The sequence below is a fragment of the Solea senegalensis genome, linkage group LG6, assembly GCF_019176455.1.
Source record: "Solea senegalensis isolate Sse05_10M linkage group LG6, IFAPA_SoseM_1, whole genome shotgun sequence".
Taxonomy (NCBI): domain Eukaryota; kingdom Metazoa; phylum Chordata; class Actinopteri; order Pleuronectiformes; family Soleidae; genus Solea; species Solea senegalensis.
This window is the reverse complement of record NC_058026.1, coordinates 19,080,059-19,103,682: the sequence shown is the minus strand read 5'-3', so window position 1 is coordinate 19,103,682 and position 23,624 is coordinate 19,080,059. Positions and strand designations below refer to the sequence as shown.

At 43.9% G+C, this 23,624-nt stretch overlaps 1 protein-coding gene across 3 annotated transcripts; it reads right to left on the bottom strand.

Moving 5' to 3' along the window:
* Nucleotides 1–1,925: 1,925 nt before the first annotated feature.
* Nucleotides 1,926–22,406, bottom strand: LOC122771133 (protocadherin-10-like). 3 transcript variants are annotated; one of them, XM_044028502.1, is made up of 5 exons: nt 19,214–22,406; nt 17,692–17,750; nt 16,770–16,876; nt 5,823–5,983; nt 1,926–3,613 (listed from the first exon to the last, which is right to left on the bottom strand). In XM_044028502.1, the coding sequence occupies exons 1-5, from the start codon at nt 21,758–21,760 to the stop codon at nt 3,560–3,562; spliced, it is 2,928 nt and encodes a 975-aa protein (XP_043884437.1). In that variant the 5' UTR covers nt 21,761–22,406; the 3' UTR covers nt 1,926–3,559. The 3 variants fall into 3 exon arrangements, with proteins under 3 accessions (XP_043884437.1, XP_043884436.1, XP_043884435.1); XM_044028501.1 differs by having other exon boundaries at nt 5,600–5,983; nt 19,214–22,400; XM_044028500.1 differs by lacking the exon at nt 1,926–3,613 and having other exon boundaries at nt 5,265–5,983; nt 19,214–22,403.
* Nucleotides 22,407–23,624: the final 1,218 nt, after the last annotated feature.

Below are 23,624 nucleotides of genomic sequence, written 5' to 3'. Positions count from 1 at the left end.
CGTCTACATCCATACTAGGTTTTCATTTCAGAGTAAAGGTTGACAAATATGGGTGTCAATGCCAATGCTGATTTTTAGAAATCAGGACAGCCTGATATAATGTAATAGTTTCATGATAAGAAATGATAGAGAAATAAAATCTCCCTCTCTCCAATCTACATTTCGTGCCTGCACTTCAGTTTAATTATATAATAAAAAATAATGTATAAAATAGTGCTGTCAAACGATTAAAATATTTAATTGCGATGAATCGTATCATATCTATACTAAATGTCCCTTGATTTTGTTTTGTCCTATTATTTATTTTTTTTATTTTTAATGCTCTTATCAACATAGAAAAGTTTTTTTTTAAGACAATATCTCTGTCACCCTGCATATTCTGAGTTATTCCTCTTATTGTGAGAGCTGCACGATAATAAGAGAGGCTGTGTGTCACCCTGCAGTGCTGTGAATAAAATGCCGTTCTTCAACACAGACGGCGTCCCGCGGGTTTAATGTGTTGTTGCCGTAATGAGCTAATCCGAGCTAAAGGAGCTAGCGGTCTTCGGTGGTCTCCTGACTACGGTAAAAATGACGTTAATCTTGCGATAAAAAAATTTACTTGAATTTATTTATAAACTAAATATTAAATACGTGTAAATACTTTTGGTTTCAGAGCTAAAATGGCAAATAATGGCCAGATTCATTCGTAATATATCTTCTCTATAGTCCAGAAGGCATGTCTGCATCAGTAATCCATCAAACCTAATAACTTACACCGCATGACCATACAGAACTGGGCTGGCATAAACAGGAAGCTGATTCTCTTCTCTGTAGTTGTTTGTTTCATTTTGGAAAGCACTTCTCTCAAATATCACGAGAGAGATGACAAGATAAAAATGCAACTGAAACTAAGTGTTTACAGGCTTTCTGTCGCAGCTGGTAGTTGAGTCGTGGCTTTTAATAACCAATAAGGAAGAAACTGCTGTAAACTGTGCCAACATTTACAAAAATATCTGCTTTTGCTGACCCAGGCGAAAATGCAGCCCCAGGTTTTTCAAGGTCTTTATTTGTGGCTCTGAAACACCGGGGAGGTGTGGAAGGCAGGTGTGTTCGGAACAGAATTTCCGTGCATTTTAGATGAAAACTGAGTCGTGTGAATGCAGCTGGAGACAATGTTACACAGGCATTGTTGTGTGGTGAGTGAGTTAAAAGATAAGAATGTTTATTTGTGGACGAGCCTTGTTGTTGTTGTGGAGCTAAGAGACCCGGACATCATACTATTGCTCCAAATTGTCCCAAAGTTTGACTTGCAGAATTGTTGTAGCCCGGGTTACTGACGTACAATTCTGAAAAAAAGCACTGGACGACTCTCTCTCTCTCTCCCTCTCTCACCCGCACTTGAGCACATCTGCAATTTATCTTCATCACTGCAGTCTGACATCATATGTCTGACCAAAACAAAGCATTTGTAGCCATCGCATTAAGACTTAAGCGTGATGTATGTTCACTTGGGCAGTGTGAGCCGTGAAAGGTGTTTATAAAAATGAAATCAGAATCGCCAACACCAATGTCCGCAGGGTAATTTGCAATAAGTTTGGTGATCCTTTCAAATTTTCATTTAGTGCCATCATCAGCTCAAAATTTTAATCAACATCCCCACCGGGCTCTGCTGCACTTTGTGTTCAGTGCTAATTGGCAAATGCTAATACATGAAACAGGGATGATGAACATGGTAAACATTACACCTGCGCAGCATCAATATGCTTTTATTGTCCTTGTGAGCACGTTACCGTGCTGATGTTAGCGTTTAGCTGAGAGCACGCGTGTGCCGGGGCATGGCCTGGCGGAGCCGCGAGCATGGCTCCAGGCTCTTACTTTTGTTTTAATGATCCCTTACATCCTATTATTCCCAGGTGAATGTGACAAAACACACGTTAGAGAACTTCAATTACACTGTTTATTTATCACCACTTGACCTGTGTGTGTGTGTGTCTGTGTGTGTGTGTGTGTGCGTGGGTGTGCCATTTTGTGGCTCACGGTGTGTCGTCTTCTGTGTACACCTCTGATGTATGATTGTGAAACTTTGATTTCTAGCTTGATTGTGATAGTCCCCATCACCCCCCCTCCTGTACATGAACACACAGTCCGCTAGTAAAAATACACAACAGGCCAAAACAACTCAACTGGTGTCTTCGCTACACACGACAAGGCCTGGCGTCTGTAAACGGTGAAACGGAACAAATGACGACATCAACTCAATCCATGGTTGGTGTGAAGGGGTTTGCTTTTTTAGGCGGCAGCACTCCTCCTCCTGTTTTAATCGATACACGTGTTGATTTTGTAGCACTTTGTACTATTAGATGACAATATGAGGTGTAGAAACTAACCAATGGTTACACAGTTTTCAGAAAAAAAGTATATTGTATATATATATATATAGTTATATATATAGATTTATATTCATTTATAAGCTTTTTAAAATAGCACAGTAAACACTTTGCACACATGATAAAAACCACTTAATGTGTCTGATTGTTTATGTATAGGCCAATGGCGTCACATCCCAGTGAGGGGGTCTTTTCACTTTCTCCGCAGTCAGTTCAGGAAGGAACTGGAGAGCTGTTAGTCACTAGTGTAGAAATGAGAACATTCATTTGTGATATTTTATTGACAGACAGAACGTGAGGGTCGTTGGCAGCTTCGTCTTCCTAAGCATTGTCTGCAATTTCTTTTTTTTTTTTTTTCTGTCTTGTTCAGCACGCCTTCCTGAAGTGGCTACACTCGAGAGAAGACCCAGCTCCAGATCTCATGTTCCTGTCTGTAACTGTAAGTCGGAATATGTGAGAGTCAGCACACTTTAACCACACAGAAAGAACAACAGAAACAAAAAGAGAGAAGTTATATAAAGACAGTCAAGTCAAAAAACCAGAGATACAGAATTTATAGTACTGCACATCATCTCTTCTTGTCCTCCTTTCCTTCTTTTTTTCCTATCGCTTCATACCTGTACAACACCTGCTCTCTCACTCTCTTCCTAATTGTCCCTCACTCTGTCTCCCCCCACACAGTCTCTGTACAGTCGGCTTAGTGGTGACCATAGAAATAGCTAAAGGGTTCCATGTGACGTCGGTTGTAGTTTGTACAGAAACAATTGTTTGTTGTTGTTTTTTTTTTTTTCTTCATGTAAACAGGCACACGGATCTCTAGAGGCTAACTCCTCAGTCAAAAAGACAAACCACCTGTGAGCGTATCAGTCTCTCTTTTCTCGTGTCGTTTTTGTATTCCTCAGTTTATTTCAGTTCCTTTCTGCTGATGATTTTTATAATCTTCACATGTCGAGTGATTTGGCCCTGGTCTCAGTCCCGCTGAGAAGAATAAGGCCTTGGATTGCTCCTCAGATATCTGGAGGTTTACAGCTACTCAGTATTTATTTCTCATTTCCTCCCTTGGCAACCTTCTGCCAAGGCTTCCATACACTTTGCCACCCGAGATAAAGAGGTGTAACCAAGGTTGCTGTTTGTTCAGTTTTGTTCTCCGCTGTCTCTAGCATCGGTGTTGGTGTTCTGGCAAAGAATATTCACGCCGTCTCCGACAGGTCCACGTGGAACGAGCTAGCAAATCCTTTTGCGGGCTGAAAAGACAGAGAACACACTTGTTAAGATAAGCGACACCCTTTCCCTCGAGACTTTTAAGTGACACAGTCGGCTCGAAATACCATCACTCGAAGGATACATGGCCACAGACAGAGTCTGTCTGAAGTTATTTATGTACTCTAAAGGCTGGCCGTCGCTGTTTAATGCTACAACTAATTTGGGAATTGGGTAAAAAAAAAACAAACCCATGTCCATCAGCGAAGATGAATGTTCAGAATTTGGTGGCTACATAATGCATGCACAGAAAATACACAGAGCACTAATTGCTTCATTAATTATCTATAAATGGGCCATTAAACATTTATACACCCTTTATCAAGGCAGCGCTGGTGATCAGAGCGTTGCCATAGCCAGTCGTATCATAGGGTGCTATTTTTAAAAGGAGAACATGATCCTGATTGGTTAACAGAGCCCCAGCCTGTGGGACTATCCTCATATTTTTTTTTTTTGCAGACTGATGAACAACAAAACCTTTGCCTTGGCAGCGTGTGGTCGATTATTTTCACCAGACAAGAGAAGGGGGAGAAATCGTAAATCACAAAGTAAGAGAAAATAAATTTGTGAGTTTTGGACAGGGCAAATATGGAGTGCATTCATCCTAACCCCCTCAAGGCACATGAGATGAGCAGACATGCAGGCAGCTATATTTGGAGCAAAGCAGGCTCAAGCACCTAAAGGCTAAATACCAATTATTTCTCCCACAGCCCTGATGTGCGAGACGAATGTTGCTTGGCTCTGTTTGCCAACTTGCAAACAAGAAGGAAAGAAAATGGAAAGCAGGTTTTGGTGTTCATCATTTACCTGAGACAGCCCACAGTCAGCATGCAGTATCATGGTAGTTAACATGGTGGTGACTTGACTGGAAATGACTTCTCTACTGAATGTGAATATCGAATCCATTCTCTACTCTTAGAGCTAATAGAATATTCATGTTATGTGGGAGAGCTCGGAAAGCAATTGAAAGTGGCAAATAGTAGTATCCCGCCATTCTCTTCAAAAGAATCCCACACAGTTTCTTTAGAAATGTAGGCAGGCGATTCAATTTTGAATACATTTCTTTTTGACAAATTCCAATTTAAATTTCATACTTTCTTTCTCAAAACATGTGTGTGTGTGTGTGTGTGTGTGTGTGAGTGTGTGCATCTGAGGAAGCTTGACCTCATGGCCCACAGCCCACCTCAGCCTCCCTTCTTTATGTCAGGTATTGATCCGCAGGCAAGCCAGTATAGACACTCAAGACTTCCCTTTTTGAATACAATGGGCTCCATTCCATGAAGGAAAGATGAAGCGTGGGTTGTATTTTTCACCTTTGGAGCTTTTCAGTAGGGAAGTCAATGTGCTTGAGCAAAAAACATTGTTGTTGAACAAATAGAGAACGAGACATCCTTTGCAACATGAGATGATCTAGCCTTTTTTTTTCTCCCTCCCTTTATCCTCAAACTGTGTTGTTTTTTTTTTTTTTTTAACTACAAACAGTGTTTCTCGCTGTATGGTGTAAATATGGCAGGAATGAAAACATGAAGTGGTGTGTGGCTTGTGTATGACCTTTGCTTGTATGAGCATCAGATAAAAAAAGGGATTTTGAGGGGTAAAATTTGGAGAAAGGGGGAAAAGAAAGTTTCACATCAGTCCAATTCAAATGATGTTTATTTTAGATTGAATCATGTCGTTACAGAAAGCATTATGAGTTAGGATGGGGGTTAGTTTGAAAATTTCAAAGGGGTCTTTGGAGAAGGAGGGTAATAGATTACATTTTACATTCACCATAAAAAAAAAAGATAATTTACAAAACAAAATCAACAAACTCAACAAAACATAAAGCTGTATTTTAAAACTTCTTAGAATAGAAGAAATAAGTCCAGATCAGAATCAAGAGGCAGATTCATTGTCTCCCCTTCTTTAGTATCTGTACTGGACCAGACTAAAGTCATAGGGTCCCAGGGAATTTTCATACTGATACTCACAGAGAAAGGTGGGTTTGTACGGTAGGGTCCCCCTATCATACTCTTTCCTCTCTAGCGTGCTGGAGCTGTACTGCTGCTGTTGCTGATGGAGGTGATGGTGAAGGCTGTGGTGTGACTGTGACCTTTGACCGTCCTTGCCAAAGGTGGAGAATGACCTATCGTTGGACGAGGCGGTGGACGAGGTCACTGTCAGCTGGTCAGAGAGGTTGACGGAGGAGGGTACCTCAGTGTCTGGCAGTGTGGCGTCCATGCCGGGGACGTGCAGGTTGCTGCGGTAGTCTGGCCCCTGGCGTCCATCTGACGGCACGAATGACGGCATCCAGCAGCGGTCGGAGTGGCCCAGGGCCTTGCACTCCTCTGTGCAGTTGGAGAACAGGTCCGCGCCTGCAGACGAGTTGCAGATAAAGGCACAGAAAGAGGAAACAGGATGGAGAGGGTGGAAATGAGGTTGGAAGATTACAGACACATAAAAAGGAGATGGAGCAGAGAGAAATGGAAGCGGCACAGATATTTGGAGTGGAAATGAACACGTGGGGAGAGATGAGAGAAGCAGAGCAGAGGAGAGAACACAAGTTAGCAATCATTTGCCAATGTCACGAGCAGAAAAAGTGCAGCAAAAGCTATTCATCAAAGAGACAAGGCCAACATTGATGAAGCGAATTGTTTGTTTTCCTCCTCACCTCATTCATTCCGAATGAAATGTGCAATCAAAGTGATGTGGTGTGGCGAAAAACATTTCACCCCCTCCGTACATCAACATCCTGCAGACTCACAATTGATTCCAAAACACTAAGAGACTAAATGTGAATCCATAATCCATCATCCACACACATACACACAAAAACAAAACAAAAAAATATCTTGCAACAAATTCACTGGCCACTTAATCACACTAATGTCAATCATCCCTATACAAAACAAAAGTGTGTAATTGACACAGAGCCACTGCCAAAACCAAAACAATCAAACATAAAAAAAGATTGTATTAACATCTGAAATGATAAAGCAGGATATCACACACTCTCTCATTCACACATGACTGACATGAAAGAGGTACCAGTTATGTTAATTACACTCTCTTAAGAGAGAATAAAGAGAGGATGATGAGAGCGATGACAAAAAGCCAAAGAGAAAGGAACACGAGACGCGAACAGAGTCATCAAAATAATGAGAACCTGTAGCCTCTTTCTGCTCGTGTGCACATCGGATTTGTAGTTTTCCCGCTTTCCAGGTGAAGCCGGGACAATGTGGGGGAGGGGTTAAAGCGGGAAATGCAAGCAGTTTAGGTTTGGGGAACAGTTCAGAGTTGCATCAGGAGAGAGAAAGGGGGGAAAAAAAAAAAAACGAGGCAGACACACTGGACAACCCGGTATCAGTAAATTCCCTGAGGCTGCGAGGGCTTCAGATCAAAGAGTCCACTTACACAAATCTATTCTACTGATCCTTCCCCCTGATAATGCCACTGTTCCTGTATGGCTAAAAGCAGCCACAGACACAAAAAACAATCCCACATAAGCATATACATATCAATAGATATCACATTAAAGAAAGCTAAGCCTATAGTATTTATACAAAGAATAAGCACTTGCTTTCAAAGACATAATCAAAATAGATCAAAACCACCCCAGTGAAGTATTATGATAACTTCAGAGTGTCTGTAATAATATAATCTGGTAAAGACCGGTGTTTATTCCGTGGCAGCCTTTCTTTGACCTACAGCTTTAAAGAAAGAAACAATTGTCTGTTTGTTTTTCCCCTTTTTGCCTACCCACATCCCCACCACACACACACACACACACACACACACACACACACACACACACACACACACACACACACACACGATGAGACTAAATCTCCAAATATCAGCCTGTCATGGATTATGGATTATGTTTTCCTACAGTGAATGAGGCAAAGCAACAAGGGGGAAAAAAGTGTCACTGGTCATAAATGAAATGGTGCACATTCCCTGGGCTGTACATTTGAGACCTGATTCCACAGCATAGCCCCAATTTAACATGTCTGTTACAAAAACTGTAAAACTAAACAACATTACTGCGGTGAGATAACACCAACTGGTCCCGTGACAGCTAGACAAAGGTGTTATTTCCACTGAGAGTTATGGCACATTTCTGCAACCCTCTTTATTTCTTACCAGGAAGGTTTTCATACTAAAATATCTCTAAACATTGTTCCCGTACTGGCCAACCACCAGGGTACAGATGAGGCCAAGGAGGACTTGATAAAAATGTCGATAGGCTCATATGAGTAGGCTTCAGTCATTACTGTGCACTCAAAGCAATAAGATTAAGGAGCATCAGCAAGTGGGGCACATGGTTTTATCTGCCCTGTGGTTTGTAGAAAGTAACTAATATCATTTTTGGATAAATGTATTTACTGTTAATAATTCCTAAAAATACAAAGACAACAGATGCTTGAATGGAACATCATGAGCGCAAAGCTGTTCTGTATTGTAGGTATGAAAACGTCTCTGTCAAGGACATGAAACATAAAGTAAACATTTCATATTTATGGAATTCCACCATATTTATTAAATGTAAGAACCATTTTAATGTGTTTGTTTGTCTGTCTCATACCAGCATTACGACTCAACTGATTTCCTTGAGACTTGGTGAGAGTCTGAAGGGAGTGGGTGCAGTGCAAGTAGCAGCCGGTCACGAGGTCAGCCATAAGAAATTGGAATTCTGCTATGAAGCCTCCAGATTTGCGATTTAGCCAGTGTCGTGTTGACATTTTACAAATAGATGCTCAGAGGCGTCTACCTGCAACCCACCTCCGATTGGACGATCAAAATTGTCAATCCCACTGGGGTTTTCCCTTCAGAAAGATGTTTGCCGATGTTAAAAATCCAGTGAGAATTAAAAGCTAATTTCCCCGTAGATTTCTATTCTAACAGACTTATTCATACAACCAGTGGATTTGCCCACTTGTGTCTATTGACTGTATTTTCACTTCCGCATTGACGTCCTTGGAAGACACCCCTTTATCATAGTGATCATTTGTTGTTCTAATTATGTGACGCAAAGACGAATACGAACAAAAAGCAGGTACGTGTAGAGTGCTGATATTTATGAATGGGTGATGTTTAAGAAAAAGTAAAAAGTAAAAACTAGTTGGTTGGGTTAACACTTTGTGATTCTTTAAAGTCATTTGTGCAAATGTAAAACCCTATGTTGTTAAGACACAGCTGACGGATTTGTTCTTTCTTGTCGGCGGATCCCTATTCGGGCCTCACAGGGAGCGAAACAAGCAACAAGCCTGTGCAGTGACCGGAGAGCCAAAGGAGGAGGCACAAAGCTCACAGACAGGAGGCAGTGAGAGCCAAACAGACGCGGGGGGAGTCACAGATTTCACAGACAGTGAGACAGCAGGCAGGAGAAGCAGCAAGACCGGGGGAAGCATAAGGACAGGGAAGGAAAGCCCATGCAATCACAGATGGAATAAGCACAGGAAAGACAGGGAGAGACACAGGTCTTGCAGAAAGTTACAGGAGATCGATGCAGCAGAGGAGGATTTTTTTTCCAACACTACAAATGAGAAAATACTGATTAAATTCAAGCTTTCTCTAGAACCTGTCATACTGAATTGTTTTTTAACATCTTTACAGCCCTTAACTTTGATTCCCATGTCTGTAATCCTGAGTCTTATGTGGCTGGAGCACATCCGACTTAAATAATGCAAAACAATATATGTAGAGAATGCAAATGTGAAGTCAGGCTTTAACTGTGATAGACTTAATTAACCATGGATTAAAGCGGAAACTTGTCCTGTGGGATACACAGAGCTCACAACAATCTGCATTACAAGCTATTAGGAAAACACACACTCTGATTAATGGTGACTGAGACATATGGGGGGCTGAGACATTTTTGTATAATATTGTGTTTGGTGCAGCAAGTTTTGATCACATCAGATGTCTCGTTGGTCTGTTTACGTCTGTCTGCGTTTCCTGTCTGCCGCACAGAATCAGCACCAGTCATTGCTTTTGCTGCCAAAGGCTTGATTTGTTTTTATCACCACCTAGCAAGTGGATGAGGTTAGCAGCAGCTCTGAAGTCTGTGTGATCAGATGGAGACGGGGAGATCAGTGGTAATGCTCATTAAGGTTTTGAGTGACATTTACTTGCGTTTAACCTCTAATTCACCCCTGGAATGAATGTATATTCATCCTATCTTTAAAGGTTCAGGGCACATAAATCATGCTGTTTCTGTTAATTCCCACCTCTCAGTTAGCCTTTAGCCCTTTAATGGACTTTTTGCTAATTAATTTCCACCACAGGCGGACACGTGCGTTAACCTCGGTCCCTCCGATCACAACTGATTAAGTGGTCGGTAGCTACACTGCGTTTGTTTCGAAAACATATAATTGAATTAGTCCAGTGACATTAGCTCAGGTGCAAAACCAGGCTCATGTGCATCTATGCAGAGAACAAGCAATGCATACAAATAAAGCTACAGAGTTAATGTCAAAGGATTAAGAGAAAGCTCACGTTGCTCCATATCTCTCTTATCTGAGTATGTTCTTAAGCAGGCAGAAGGACGTATTGTACTCTGGAGAAGATGTGTAAATATAGTCTGCAGCAGTCACTGTTTACTGTGCATCGGGCTTGAAGAAACTCTTGTCACTTGCTGCCAAACTACTCTAGTGATTTTCGCCTGCTGACTCGCTGTTTTAAACAAGCGAAATGAACACACGTGTTGGCGCGCAAATGCACTCGCTTTAACGTACGCCGCGCAATGTGCGGCGACGGACGGAAATGTAAACAAGTAAAGAGACAGCCAGGCCACGTGCACTTGACACCCAGTGGCTGTTGATTGTCACGTAGCACCTTTTCTTCCTCGGGCAGGAAGCAAAACAACAACCAAAACAGTGACTGGCAATGACAGGCCCTGCCAGCAGCCCTATCTCTCATCCTGACCTCATCAGGCAGGAAGAACACACAGAGTCTCTTACACACACACACACACACACACACACACACACACACAGAGTTTTGCGCAGCTATTCCTCTAAGAACACTGCAATGATTTCCATAGGACAAACAAAACAAAGCATTATCCATAACCGGTTAATACAGAGAAGGCCCTAAAGAAGTAACACATACAACACACATAATGCAAATGCAGTCTACTTGCTAATAAGCAATCAGCACTTCTGTTCTTCCTTCTTTTTTTTTTCCTTTCATTACATCTCTGCGTGTTTCCGAAATCCGTCGTTGGTGTGATTTGACTAATTGTGGCTTCTGCCTGACATACATCCAACAATTGGGCTGCAGGAAAAAGAAGGAAAACAAATCCTGAGAAAACATCATCTCCATGTTTAAATTAGCACCGTGGGTACATATCTGCGGTCACCCTGCACTTATTCCTCCGTCTGTCTTGGTCCCTCTGAGTCTCTCTCTTTCCCTGTCTCTTGTTATTTTATCTCACATTTAATCCTCTCTGGTCATTTCTCCTTCAGCTGTTATCTTGTTCTCTCTCTCTCTCTCTCTCTCAAAAAAGAAAACATTCCACTTCCCCCAGGTAAAGAGTGCCTTCTATCCATACCTCTGTTTTTCATCTTGTCCTCCACTGTTCCAGAGAGAATACAGACACTAAACATCAATATTTGGACAGCAGCTGACGACGGCAGGGGAGTAACATGGTTTCCTTACATGAGTTGGCCAGTGAAGCTGCGATGAGTAAACCAGAGACCTCCCAGGGCCAAAACTGAAAAAGATGGCTTCCACCGCGGCCAGTAATGACAGACAGAGAAATTGTCCTGAGTCTCTGAGAGGCAGCTACCATTTTCAATGTTTGTTAGACAGCAAATGGGCTGGGAAGGAGAGCCAAGATGGCCGCTTGCCCTCGCCGTGTCTGTTTGATTAATATGGCCCCTTATATATTGTTAGAGCAAAGCATCTGGATGACCACTGATTATTGATCTCTGGTTTGTAAGCTTTTTATCACTCGCTCTGCTCTTTGAATGCAGCACACTACACTATAAAGCCTCGATCAGACGATACCTCACAATAACATTAGAGTTCATACAATGAGACCTTTGTACCACAGCATTTAAGTATAATTTATTACCACTTGCTTTTTTTTACACAACCAATGGTCATTCTGACATTTGCACAGTGATGTACAACAAAACAACAGACACTGAGGCAATGCTACACCAGGTTCCACTGGGAAAACAGCAAACAAACTATTATTATTATTATTAGCTACTCTTTTTTTTTTTTTTTGCTTGTAATGGTAACAAAGGTGTTTGCCATTAGTTGTACCGGTATGTGGTATCTAGGCCTGCAACAGTTACTCGATTAATCGATTATTAATCAATTACTAAATTAATTATCAATTAACTATTTTGATAGTCCATTAATCGGTTTGAGTGTTTTTCAAGAATTAAAACTCTCCATCTTTGCTCCATCTAACAAGGAAACGATTACAACTGAATCATTTTTGTTTGTAGACAAAACAAGACATCATTCCCAGGTTTGGAAAATGCCGATCGACATTTTTCTGCGACATTCTACAGACCAAACAAGTGCTCGATCGATCTGAAAACTTATTCTAAGCCACAGCTGTTTCCTTCTATCAAATAAATCAGTTTGGTGTTGCTACAAAAATATGATCTATGAGTGTGATAAAGTGAAAACTTGAACCTTTGAATTCATCCCTATTTACAGTATATGTCACGTGGGCGATGCAGCTGATCATAGAGTGTATGGAACAGTGTAAATGAAGCAGGTTGTCAGAGTTCACTCCGACCATTACCCTCACGTATTCATGATGTCTGTTTTTTAGTGGGAACAACACTGCAACCTGACTGGAGCAGATGTTCAGATAAATCTCTCGCCAGAATGATATATTTGCATTGCTCTTGGCCAAAAGAAAATCTTTATGACTCCCACTGGTCTTTCTGCCTTATGTCTTACTTCAGTAATAAATATCCTCCACTCTCGTCTAGGTCAAGAAAAATGCATATTTTTTTTTTCAGATTTCCATCCTGTTTTCATCAGATTAGACGCATATTCATTGAAAAAAACAAACAAACCTCTCCTGAAAGTGAAGATGTGTCACCTCTTTCAGCCATCTCAGGGTTGGAAACACTCAAGCTGCTATTCAGTTCACTCATAAACCACATTCTAGGATCACATTCATCAAGACTCGCAGCTAGACGTGCCAGCGTATTGGTAATCATTACAAGGCATGTTCTTATTACTCTCGCGGAACAGTTTAAAATGAATATCCTCTTCTATCAACATACCTGAACCATGCAGTAATGAGGTCGTGCAAAATAGATGAAGAAAGGCATGATGTAGTTAACTTAATGGTCCAGTAGTGATTAAGTTAATCAAGTTGACTGATCCCTGTTTCTGCTACGACTTCCACTGACTTTTATTGACATTGAACAAAGCGCACGGCTTAGACGTGGTGACATCTCTGCCTGTTGCCGTCACATTGATTTTCTAATGAGACGATAGTGTTTTGTTTGTTCTTTTGTGTTGGCTTTGCGAGAGTTTCACTTTTTTGTGTCACATCGAGATGCTGGTGAGTTTTGAGAGCTTCGATGCGTCTGCGCTGAAATACTGTCTCATCGCGTGAGTCGTTTTCCCAGCAAATTACTCAGCGTGCTTATTCTGGCTTCTCAGATATGAGAAGCCAGTGGGCGATCTTCTTTGTCTGAGATTATCTTAAAATAAATACATTTGAATGTGTTTTTCAGACAAAAACTCTTAATGGCATATTTGGCCACTAGAATTATTATTATTATTATTGTTATTTTTTAATAGTCTGATGTCACTCTTTAGAATACAAATGTAAGTATAAGTATAAGTCAGTACCTTATTTTTGTGCCTTTTAAAGCAAACGTGTTGTATCTCACATGCATTAACCCTTACATTCCAACTTGTTCCCTTTGCACTTTGCAAACCTGCGACACGCGTCACGCTCTCTGGAATCCCAGGCATGAATATGCAGCATATTACTTCAAACTAAATCAATATTTCTGCACCAATCATGCATCGTACACTCCCTCCTGCCCTGGTTTTGTTATTATCGTAGCGGAGAGAAGGATGTTTCAAAACACTCCATGCTAAATTCCTCTGACAGCTCACTGACATGGGAAACGGCAACACAGTGCCCACAACTAATTCATAATCAGCTTTCTAATACACCATTGCCAGAGTGATTTAATTGTCCCATTTGTCATGGCTGTTGTTCTCACCAAAATAAACGTCATGATAATGATCGTTTCCAGTCTCCCACCCGTCACACAGCCTTCCACAGCTGATCGAATGTTTCTGAGATGCCAATTTATTATTATTGTTTTTTTTCGCACTGATGAATATTTGATCCTCTCTTATCTGTCGCCGTTTTTTGTTTCGCACGCTCACTCTTTCTGTCACCCTACGTTAGGATGATGAGGGGAATAATGAGGAAAACAGGGTCTCGTGTGAATCAAACAACCTAAAAAAGAAGAGGGTGTGGAGAGGTAAAAGGTGTAGCAGTCAATCAATAGTGCTTTGGCTCCTGACACGCTGCTTTCAGAAAAGCCATTTGCCCACTTTTTAAAGGTATCAGGTGATAGCCCAGCCTCACAGGCAGTGTCCCTTTGATTTAAAACCACGTCGGGAGACTTATTTTCTAAAGTGTCAGACAAGCGCCCGTGCAGGAAGCTACGGCAGGTGTAGTTGATGATATGCCAACTGGAAATGGTTTCCTCCTGATTTGAAATATTCCAAGGGGCACCAAAAGGTAGAGTGTGCAGCGCAGTCCCGTGGGGAAACCTTGCCTCTAACCCTCCTTTGATAATTGCTATGCAAAAGGTTCTAGAAAATGAATTACTGATCAGCCGAGTGTTGCAGAGAGCCAACGTGTGGGGGGAGACAGAATGAAGGATGAGACCCTGCCACAAAACCTGGAAGCGAATATGCGTGCGTCAGACAAACACACACGCACACACACACTTGGACACAGAATGGAAGTATATTTACAGGACATGCATGCTAAGTAGAAGTGTCTGTATATGGATGTGCACACAAAGATTTGCTTAAGCACACAAATGCTGCAGAAAGACATAAAAATACTCGTGGTCTGTACATAGTCTTAGCTCCAGCTTATGCAGAACATGCACTTATATAAAGGTAGCACACCCAACCCATGTGAGACAACAAGCCATATTGTCACCCCCATATATTTACACAATAAAAAAAAGACTTGTGCACATACTGTACACACAGAGACATAAAGCTGCAAAGGATAGATGCCATGTACACCTGGCACAGTGCCACTCTCTCCTCTTAAGACAGAATCTCATTTAATCTTCCCAGAGTGCTGTCTCAAATGAAATCTCCTTTTTCACTTCTGACATCATCACCGCATCTTGTTTGCTCCTACACTCTTCACACACATGCACACACACACACACACACACACAGGTATCATATATACACCTATACATATTAACGCCGACACAGGTATACCTTTTTAGCAGCACACAAACCCAGCGTCTGATATTGTTTACTGGAGTCTGTGAAACTCTCGCGTCCCTTTTGCCTAAACTAAAATACCAGTCGCGTGGCACGGCCTCCCGCGGAGTGTTAAGCTGTTCCCTTCGCAATCCAACGTGAGAAACAAATGTGGTTTCCTTCGCGTGACATGCCGAGTGCAGCACCAACTGTGCACACACCAAGGCAACTGCCAAATGGTCCTGCTCGGAGCTAAATAAAGCTAAAAGAAACATGTTACTGGCTCATAAATGTGAGCCTCTAACTGTGATTGTCAAGTGGCGAGAGAGGTTTTCAAGTCAATATTCCACATGAATTTTAAAACATGTTCAGAGTCCTATCCTGGGAGATTGTGTCAGGTGCGATTCCTTATCAAATCCAGAGGTTACCTGCAAGCTCAAAGTTGCTATGTGCAAACCATTTATCCATTGCCATTTATCTTCTGGTTCCACATACTGATGTAAGAGTTCAATATTAATGTTAATAGCTATTTCAGCAAACATTTTTTTCTTTTTCTTTTTTCTTGAGAATGAGTGGAGTCTTTGGATTTCATCCAATTCTGCATTTCGGTCTCGCACAGTTTGACCTTCACAGCCTGCTTCATCAGTGAGGGCAGCGAGTCACAGGACCGCTGCTGCATATTTGCTCCAGACCTTGGCTTGGTTCATTGATAACGAAGCATGAGGACTGTTCACTATTGCACACCTACCTAACACCTACCTAATGTGCTTTATTTGTATTCTCAGCACTGTTATGATATTTGGCAGGTTCCCGGCCGAGGCAGGGGTCTTACACGAGGACTTGTGGAGCAATCCCTCAGACGGAAAGGGCAATTCAATATGAAATGAGATTTTGTATTGCTCCACGTTTTGTCTGACTCCACTTTGATCAATAAACAGGTACGAGACTAATAGGATTTTAGAGAGAACAGGGGGAGTCTTATATTTCCTAATGCTGCGTCTAAAAAATTGACTGCACTGTAAAGTGCACAAGAGAAACAGGAGTCAGTGAATAAAGACGAAGTGAGTGTGAATGTACAACAATGGGGAAATGGTGCATTTGCTTTAAGTTGTGCCACAGGGGGACAAAATGCACAGGAATGCATGCTGCTAATGTGTTTGATTAGCTGACTCGATAACCAACAAGGACATTACAATGCACTGCATCTGCAGGGGCTGAATGAAATGCATCTAATTATATCAATTTAGCTTCCTTGCCTTTTCTTTTTACTTGAGTGAGCCTATTGATTTGTGTCATTGAAGCACTGCTGGCCTCACACTGCCTCTCTGCGAGTCGCTGTCCTTTCAGTACCACTCTCTGAAACAAGCAGCAGGGTTATGGAAAAAGCAAGAGGCACAAAACCAATGCCATGGAGAGTTCCCCAAATATCCCTGCCTTTCATCCGGGTGTGAAATACAATCAACACCTCTGGGCCTGTTCATTTCAGCCATCCAGCCAGCAAACCCTGCAGCTCAGGCCTCCGCATACACTCTCAAATTAAGGAAATTAAAAGTCACCGGTCCGCACCAACAATCCAGCGCTATCCCATTCAAAACTGCATACACACACTATTCAAAGTAAAGCAGGAGGATGGGGTTTGAGAAATAAAATGACAAGTGAATTATGTGATGTGGGGCACAAAGGGAAACTCACCAGTTGAATGACCCCGGTTGGTGGCATCGTGGTCACTGTCACCCTGTTCACTGTCACCATGACCACTGTCTTTGGAGCTGACGATGTCTGCTTCTTGGAACGCGGAACTGGGAAAAAAAGATGGGGGAAAATGGTGCAGCGGACGGTCATTTCAGAGAAAGAGGAATAAAAACAATCAAGACGGAAAGAGAGGCGGGGACGGAGCGGAAGATGAAGGGAGAGCAGGAGAGGGATTTAATGAGGGGCAGAGACAGAGAAAGAGGGGGAATCAGAAATCAACACCACATTAATAACAGTCACGGTGGCCGTCAGCAGCCTAAATTGGATGTTACACATGGCATGTAATGAAATCCAGCATAAGGGCTTTAATAGGTGCTGCTCTGTCAGTTATGGGACTAACACCAAATTGAAGATGAACGTTATGGATACACTGGGAACCATGTAGCCTCTCAAAGCCACAATTAACGATGTGGAATTGTGTGGGATTCAAACTGATAGGTGTAATATTCAATTTTACAGATATGTGAACAGGTTATGGATCCTTGAGGCCTATTGAGGTTCTCTGGTGGCCTCTATGGGGCTCTGCGCTTTGCACGTTAGTAATAATAATAAGGCGCGTGTGTGTATGTACTTATTTTTGTAACCTCACCGGGAGAATTTTCTGGTATAAATACTGACCTTGTCAGGACCAGTGGTCCTCATGGGGACCTACTGAGGCAGAACCTCATTTCTGAGGCTTTGGTTCAAGTTAGGATCAAGATGTGAACTGTGGTTAGGTTAAGGTTTGGCATTAACTCGTTACGGCAAGGGTTAGGCTTTGCCAGTCTGTCCAGATGAATGGAAAGATATAGCTGCACAAAAGTGTGTGTGAGTGTGTGTGTGAGAGAGAGAGAGAGAGAGGAAGACAGAGAGAGCTTGTCACCTGTTGACACGTCTGGGTCTGTCCACCAGGTAGCTGAGTTCTGCTCGTTGGTGTTTTGTCTGGAAAAACCCACATAAAGACATTTAATTACATCAAATGACAAGTGCATTCATTAATATATGTAAAAGAAAAAGGCACAGGGTGGGGGTGTTATTTAATGAGAGAAAAATTATGCGCATACACTGGCTGTCAGCTTGTAACTGAAGCTGTGACAGTGTGAGACGAGGAGCCCACGATGCCACGCATCCACTTGGTGAACGAGTGAGTGGGCGAGAGGAGACGAGAGAATGGGAGATAGAGTGTGTGTTAGTGGGGGAGTGGGGTGGTGGTGGTGGGGGTGGGGGTTGGGACTGAATGCGTAAATGATTGAGCCGCCCGATGCTGAAACTGAACAACCTTTGTTCACGGTGCTGCCGTGCTGCGTCGTGCGGGGAATACTTAACGCGCAGCAAAGGCAAGGCTGTGACTGGATGTCTGGCTTCACTCCAGGTGCAGCGCAATTAACCAACAAAAAAAAAAAAAAAAGAGAGAAAAGCGGAGGAGAGCAAAGGAGAGAAGAGAGCCCCAACTCCTCAGCTCTTTTTAGAAGAACGCACAGTCTAAACACAAAACAGGACCCTCGCATCACACACTTTAACACCCCAAAATTCAGGAGCCTGCTCATATATCAACTGCTGTTCTGTGCTCATGGAGGAGCAGCTGTAACCAAAACATGTTGCGCACAAAGGAATGCACTCAGGTGACATTTCAGACAAATCTCCTGACACCGGAGTGCATTCAAAGTGTCCGGAGATTTGACGATGTATATATATATATATATATATATATATATATATATATATATATATATATATATATATATATATATATATATATATATATACATATATACATATATATACATACATACTTACATATATATATTTATTATTTGTATATTAGGAAAATAACAGGCAGAAATGTCACCAAAAATATTCAAAATCGCAAATGCTTTCAAGAAGTTAACAATACAATATATCAACATGTGCGCTCTTGTGTTTGGTTTGGTCAAGATCAGATTAAATAGAACCCATGACGTTAAAAAGCGTCTTCCAATCGGCTGCTCTAACTGGAAAAAGGTATAAACACTTTACGCACAAAGTCCAAATCCCTGTCCGCTCTGTTGCGCATGACATTAGGGCTGATCTGACAGCACTTTGTACTGTGAATACAGCTGAAAGGCCACACGAGAGGTTTATCCATTGACATGTCCAATCACAATTACCCACGGCAATGATTAAAGGCTACTGTGCAGAACAGCCAAGTCAATATCAGAAACAGTTGCCATCCTCTTGGAGACTTTTTTTTTGCTCTGCGTGACCTGACTGACTAAACACACTTTGATGTGGAGCTGTTGATTTCTGGAGGAGGTTTAAAATGAGGTCAACCCTTCAAACCACAGTTTTATGCTCTTTTAAATCATCACACGGAGAAAGTCTAAGTGTAGCCCTGAGCTACAAAAGCTGATTCTGGCGTCTCTTACCTCATTAGAGAGAATACTGCCATTGGATATGATGTCCGGTTGTTGGTCACTGTAACCGGTGACTATGGCACCGCAGGGGTTGGTGTGATCCGAGTCTGTGTTGCGGGAGGGGCTGCACGGTTTTAGGAACATCAGATCCGTTTTGGCGGACTCCGGTGTCAAACACACCTGGTAGCAGTAGGAGTTCTGGTTCTGGTGGTGGTGGGAGCCGAAGCCTCCTCCCACGCCGCCCACGCCAGACTCCTCCACGGGCACCTGCCCCACGGGCCCGACCCCTGTGGTCACGTTGGTGCTCTGGACTAACATGATGTCGGACTTGCTGAGCTTCTTCTGCTTGCGGCCCCGGGCCTGCCTGCTGCAGCACGCGCCGCAGCACAGGCAGCAGTCACCTGCCATGAGGCACGTGTACAGGTTGAGCGTCTTGTCCTTCTGACAGCGCACGGCCAGGACGATCATGGCCAGGAGGAAAATGAAGGAAACGGAGCCCAGGGCGATGATGAGGATAAGCGTGAGGTCAAGAGAGGTCTCCTTTGCCTTGGAGGCCGAGCCGCGATCCCCACTGTGGCCTTCGACCACGCTGTCCACTAATATCACACTCACACTGGCGGAGGAGGAGAGCGGGGGCTGCCCGTGGTCCCTCACCTCAATCAGGAGGTCGTAGTAGCCCCGCAGGTCCCGCTTGGGAGAGATTCTGCGGGCTGTCCTCAGCTCCCCTGTCCTCCAGTCCATGCGGAACATCTCCAACTCATTGCCCCGCAGGATGCTGTAGGACAGCCGTGCGTTCTCGCCGTCATCCGCATCCATGGCCACGACGCGCGTCACCAAGTAGCCAGGCTCTGCAGAGCGCGGCAGGTGCTCTTTGGCTGTGCCGTTCTTACCGATGGGGGCTATGACAGAGGGCGCATTGTCATTTTGGTCAACTATAATCACATTTACAGTGGCGTTAGAGAAAAGCTCAGCAGGACCCGAGTCCTTCGCCTGCACCATGAAGCTGAACTCCTTCAGCTGCTCATAATCAAAGGAGCGCAGCGCGTAAAGGTAGCCGGTGTCCTGGTTTATGGACACGTACGTGTCCACAGACATGCCCTGTATGTCACACTCCAATATGGAGTAAGTAATAAGAGCGTTCTGTCCTATGTCAGGGTCCAAAGCACTCACAGCGTGAATGAAAGCACCGGGCACGTTGTTCTCAGTTACATACACATCATAAACAGCCTGCGTAAAACGGGGCGCGTTGTCATTCTCATCAGAGACGTGCACTTTAATGGACTTGCTGGTGGCGAGTGAAGGCTGACCCTTGTCTTTAGCCACCACAGTGATGGTGTACGAATCCGCGATCTCTCTGTCCAGCGGTCCGTCCGTCACGATGGTGTAGTAGTTTTTAAAAGATGACTTCAGCTTGAAAGGAACGTCTCCCAAAATCTCGCAGCTCATTTGTCCATTTTCACTCGAGTCCCGGTCCGAGACGCTGAATAGAGCGATCACGGTGCCTGGCGCGTCCTGCTCGCTCACGGACTCGGTCACGGTGCTGAACCCGATCTCCGGTGTGTTGTCGTTCACGTCCACGAGTTTGACCAGCACTTTGCAGTGCGCGGGGACCGCATTCGCCCCCAGGTCTTTCGCCTGGACATAAATCTGGTGCGTATTACTCTCTTCATAGTCCACCTCCCCCGCCACCTCTATCCTACCTGTTCTGGCATCAATGTTGAATAAGTCCTTTATCCGCGGAGTGTTGTGGCTGCTGAAAGAATAAACTATTTCCCCGTTCTGTCCCTCGTCTACATCCGTGGCGTTAAGTTGAATCACTAGAGTTCCCACGGGGGAGTTTTCCCGCAGGTTAACACTGTACACAGACTGGTCAAATGTGGGCGCGTTATCGTTCGAGTCCAGAACTTTAACGACCAGGAGAGCCGTCCCGGTCCGCTGCGGGATGCCCCCATCCACGGCGGTCAGCACATAGCGGTGCACAGCCTGCTGCTCCCTGTCCAGCGGCTTCTCAAGTACCAGCTCTGCAAACTTGTTCCCGTCGCTCTGCGTCTGCACATCAAGGTAAAAATAGTTGTTATTCGTGATGGCATATGTGCTGAGCCCGTTCGTGCCCACGTCGGGGTCGAAGGCGTTCTCCACCGGGAAACGGGTCCCGGGAATTGCGCTCTCCGATATCTCCACGGCAATGTCTGTCTCGGGGAAGCTGGGTGGGTTGTCGTTGATATCCATCACTTCGATTTCCACGCGGAAAAGCTCCAGCGGGTTCTCCAGAAACACCTCCAGGTGCAAAAGGCACGGGATGGTCTGCTTACAGATTTCCTCCCGGTCGATTTTCTCCTTCACCAAGAGCGCACCGTTTTCTAAGTTCACCTCCAGATACGGTGTCCGCGAACTAGGCACCGTCTGAAAGCGACGAGCGGAAAGTTTGGTGATGTCCAGCCCCAAATCCTCTGCAATATTCCCAACCACCGAGCCAGGCTCCTGCTCCTCTGGCACGGAGTAATGAAGCTGAGAGACAGCTCCATCCAGGATGAAGAGCAAGAATATTAACCAAATCATCTCCTGCCTCCTCTTTCAAAGTGCACTTAAAGACAAACGAAATGCGAGAGTTATTCCTTTTTCTTACAAGAAATGAGCATTTCCCATTTCCTCTGTCCGTAAAAAGGCAGTGAAGAAAACAGCAACAAGGCTGTCCGATTCCAAAATTCCTCTCCTGTGCCTCGCGTCAGTGGAACATTGTGTCGTTTCAGCTGCGAGAAGCACAGCCATTTGATCCCAGCTTCTCTCTTTTTAATCAATTCTGCGTCGGTCTGTGAGTTTTTGGCGTCAGCGCAAACATGGGCAGGCTGGAGCCAGGACGCACAGCCAACGCTCCCCGTGCGCACAGAGTGGATTTCCCCCCCCTACACTTCTTCACAGAAAAAAGTCACGAAACAAAAACTGGGAACTCCACACGAGCAGGGAATACGGAGACCGACACAACTCCTGGTCACGAATCAATAACGAATGCAACTTCTCAGTAAAGACTCAGCGAATGAGAGGACTTTCTCTCTGTCTATCTCCCTGCGCGAGGATGTAATCACTGCGCCTAAGCGCTCAAAGCGGATGATGTTCTCAGCTCGGCTTCTGTGAGGAGAGTGTGAGCAGCAGGGTTGGTTTTGCGCGCAGCTCCTTTTCCCCACCAGCCAATGGCATGCTCAAACACCGGGTGTGATGGCACCTGATTGGGGCTCCGCGACGCCAGACAGAGCTACAGCGGGCCCCTTATAACAAAACCAGTGCCTGTGTTCCTCTCCTCTCCTCTCCTCTCTTCTTTCCTCTTCTCCCCCCTCCTCCTCCAGGCCCTGCCTCAGATGTAGCAGGGAAAATTAAAATGTTTTACACACCCAGTGAATTAAGAAAGTCGAATAATACCGGCTGACACTTGGCATCAGCTGATCTGTGTGCTTTTGCAACCGCTTTAGGGATATTGGTGTTTCTGAAATGTAATATTAGCAAAGAGCCTTGTTGCATCATGGTCTCGAAGCTTTTCTTATTTTTCTTTAACATCTTCTTTGATAAATAGCTGCCAGTCTGCTGAATACAGGGTCACGTGGTTCACAGTTTTGCCCTCAGTGTGTAAGTATTTCAACAGGCTGGTATCAAAAAGCCCTGCTTTGATACCAGCGCATGAATCAGAAGTGTGAGGATGCCCACAGCCAAAAAATCACCATGCAAAGAGGCTGCGCAAGTAGACAGTAGTGACGCAACAGCAGTGCCATGCATTCTCTCTCTCTCTCTCTCTCTCTCTCTCTCTCTCTCCCCCTCTCCCCCTCTGAGGTGAGCGCACATCGACAAGGAAAAAAAAAAAGAAACGAGTGAAACATTTAAAATAAAGCATTATCTCCAGCGAGCGCAGTTTGAAAGTGAGCATCAGTGTGATACGAGGTTCCGCCAGAGTCAGGATCACACTTGAGTTACTTTAATTCAGTGCAATGAAGCATCATACTTCAGCCCTGCCGTGTTTGCTAATAGCCTGGAGCCTATTAGTTCCTCTATCTTCCTTCCTCTTCTTATCATTAACCCCCTCACATGCTGCGGCCTTAAACTGTAACACGGTTGCGTCATGCGCTAATTTAATTCATAAAGCATAAATTAAATATGCAAATGACACAATGGCAAAAAAAGGGGAAACGTGGGTGGGTTATGGGGGGTATGGGGGTCTGACTGTACTTGCACCAACTATTTGGAAAGATGATGACAAAAAGATGAAAACGAGCGTAATTGTTGTGAATTAGCATACATCTCTTGATTCCAAATGTAATAGGAGTGCAGGAACAGCAGCGGCAGCAGCAGCGGCAGTATTGGCCGTAAATGCAGAGCGACGTGTCCATTGTGCGCTGGATTAAAGCGAGCAATGCGCGATTCTGCATCTCGCCACGTA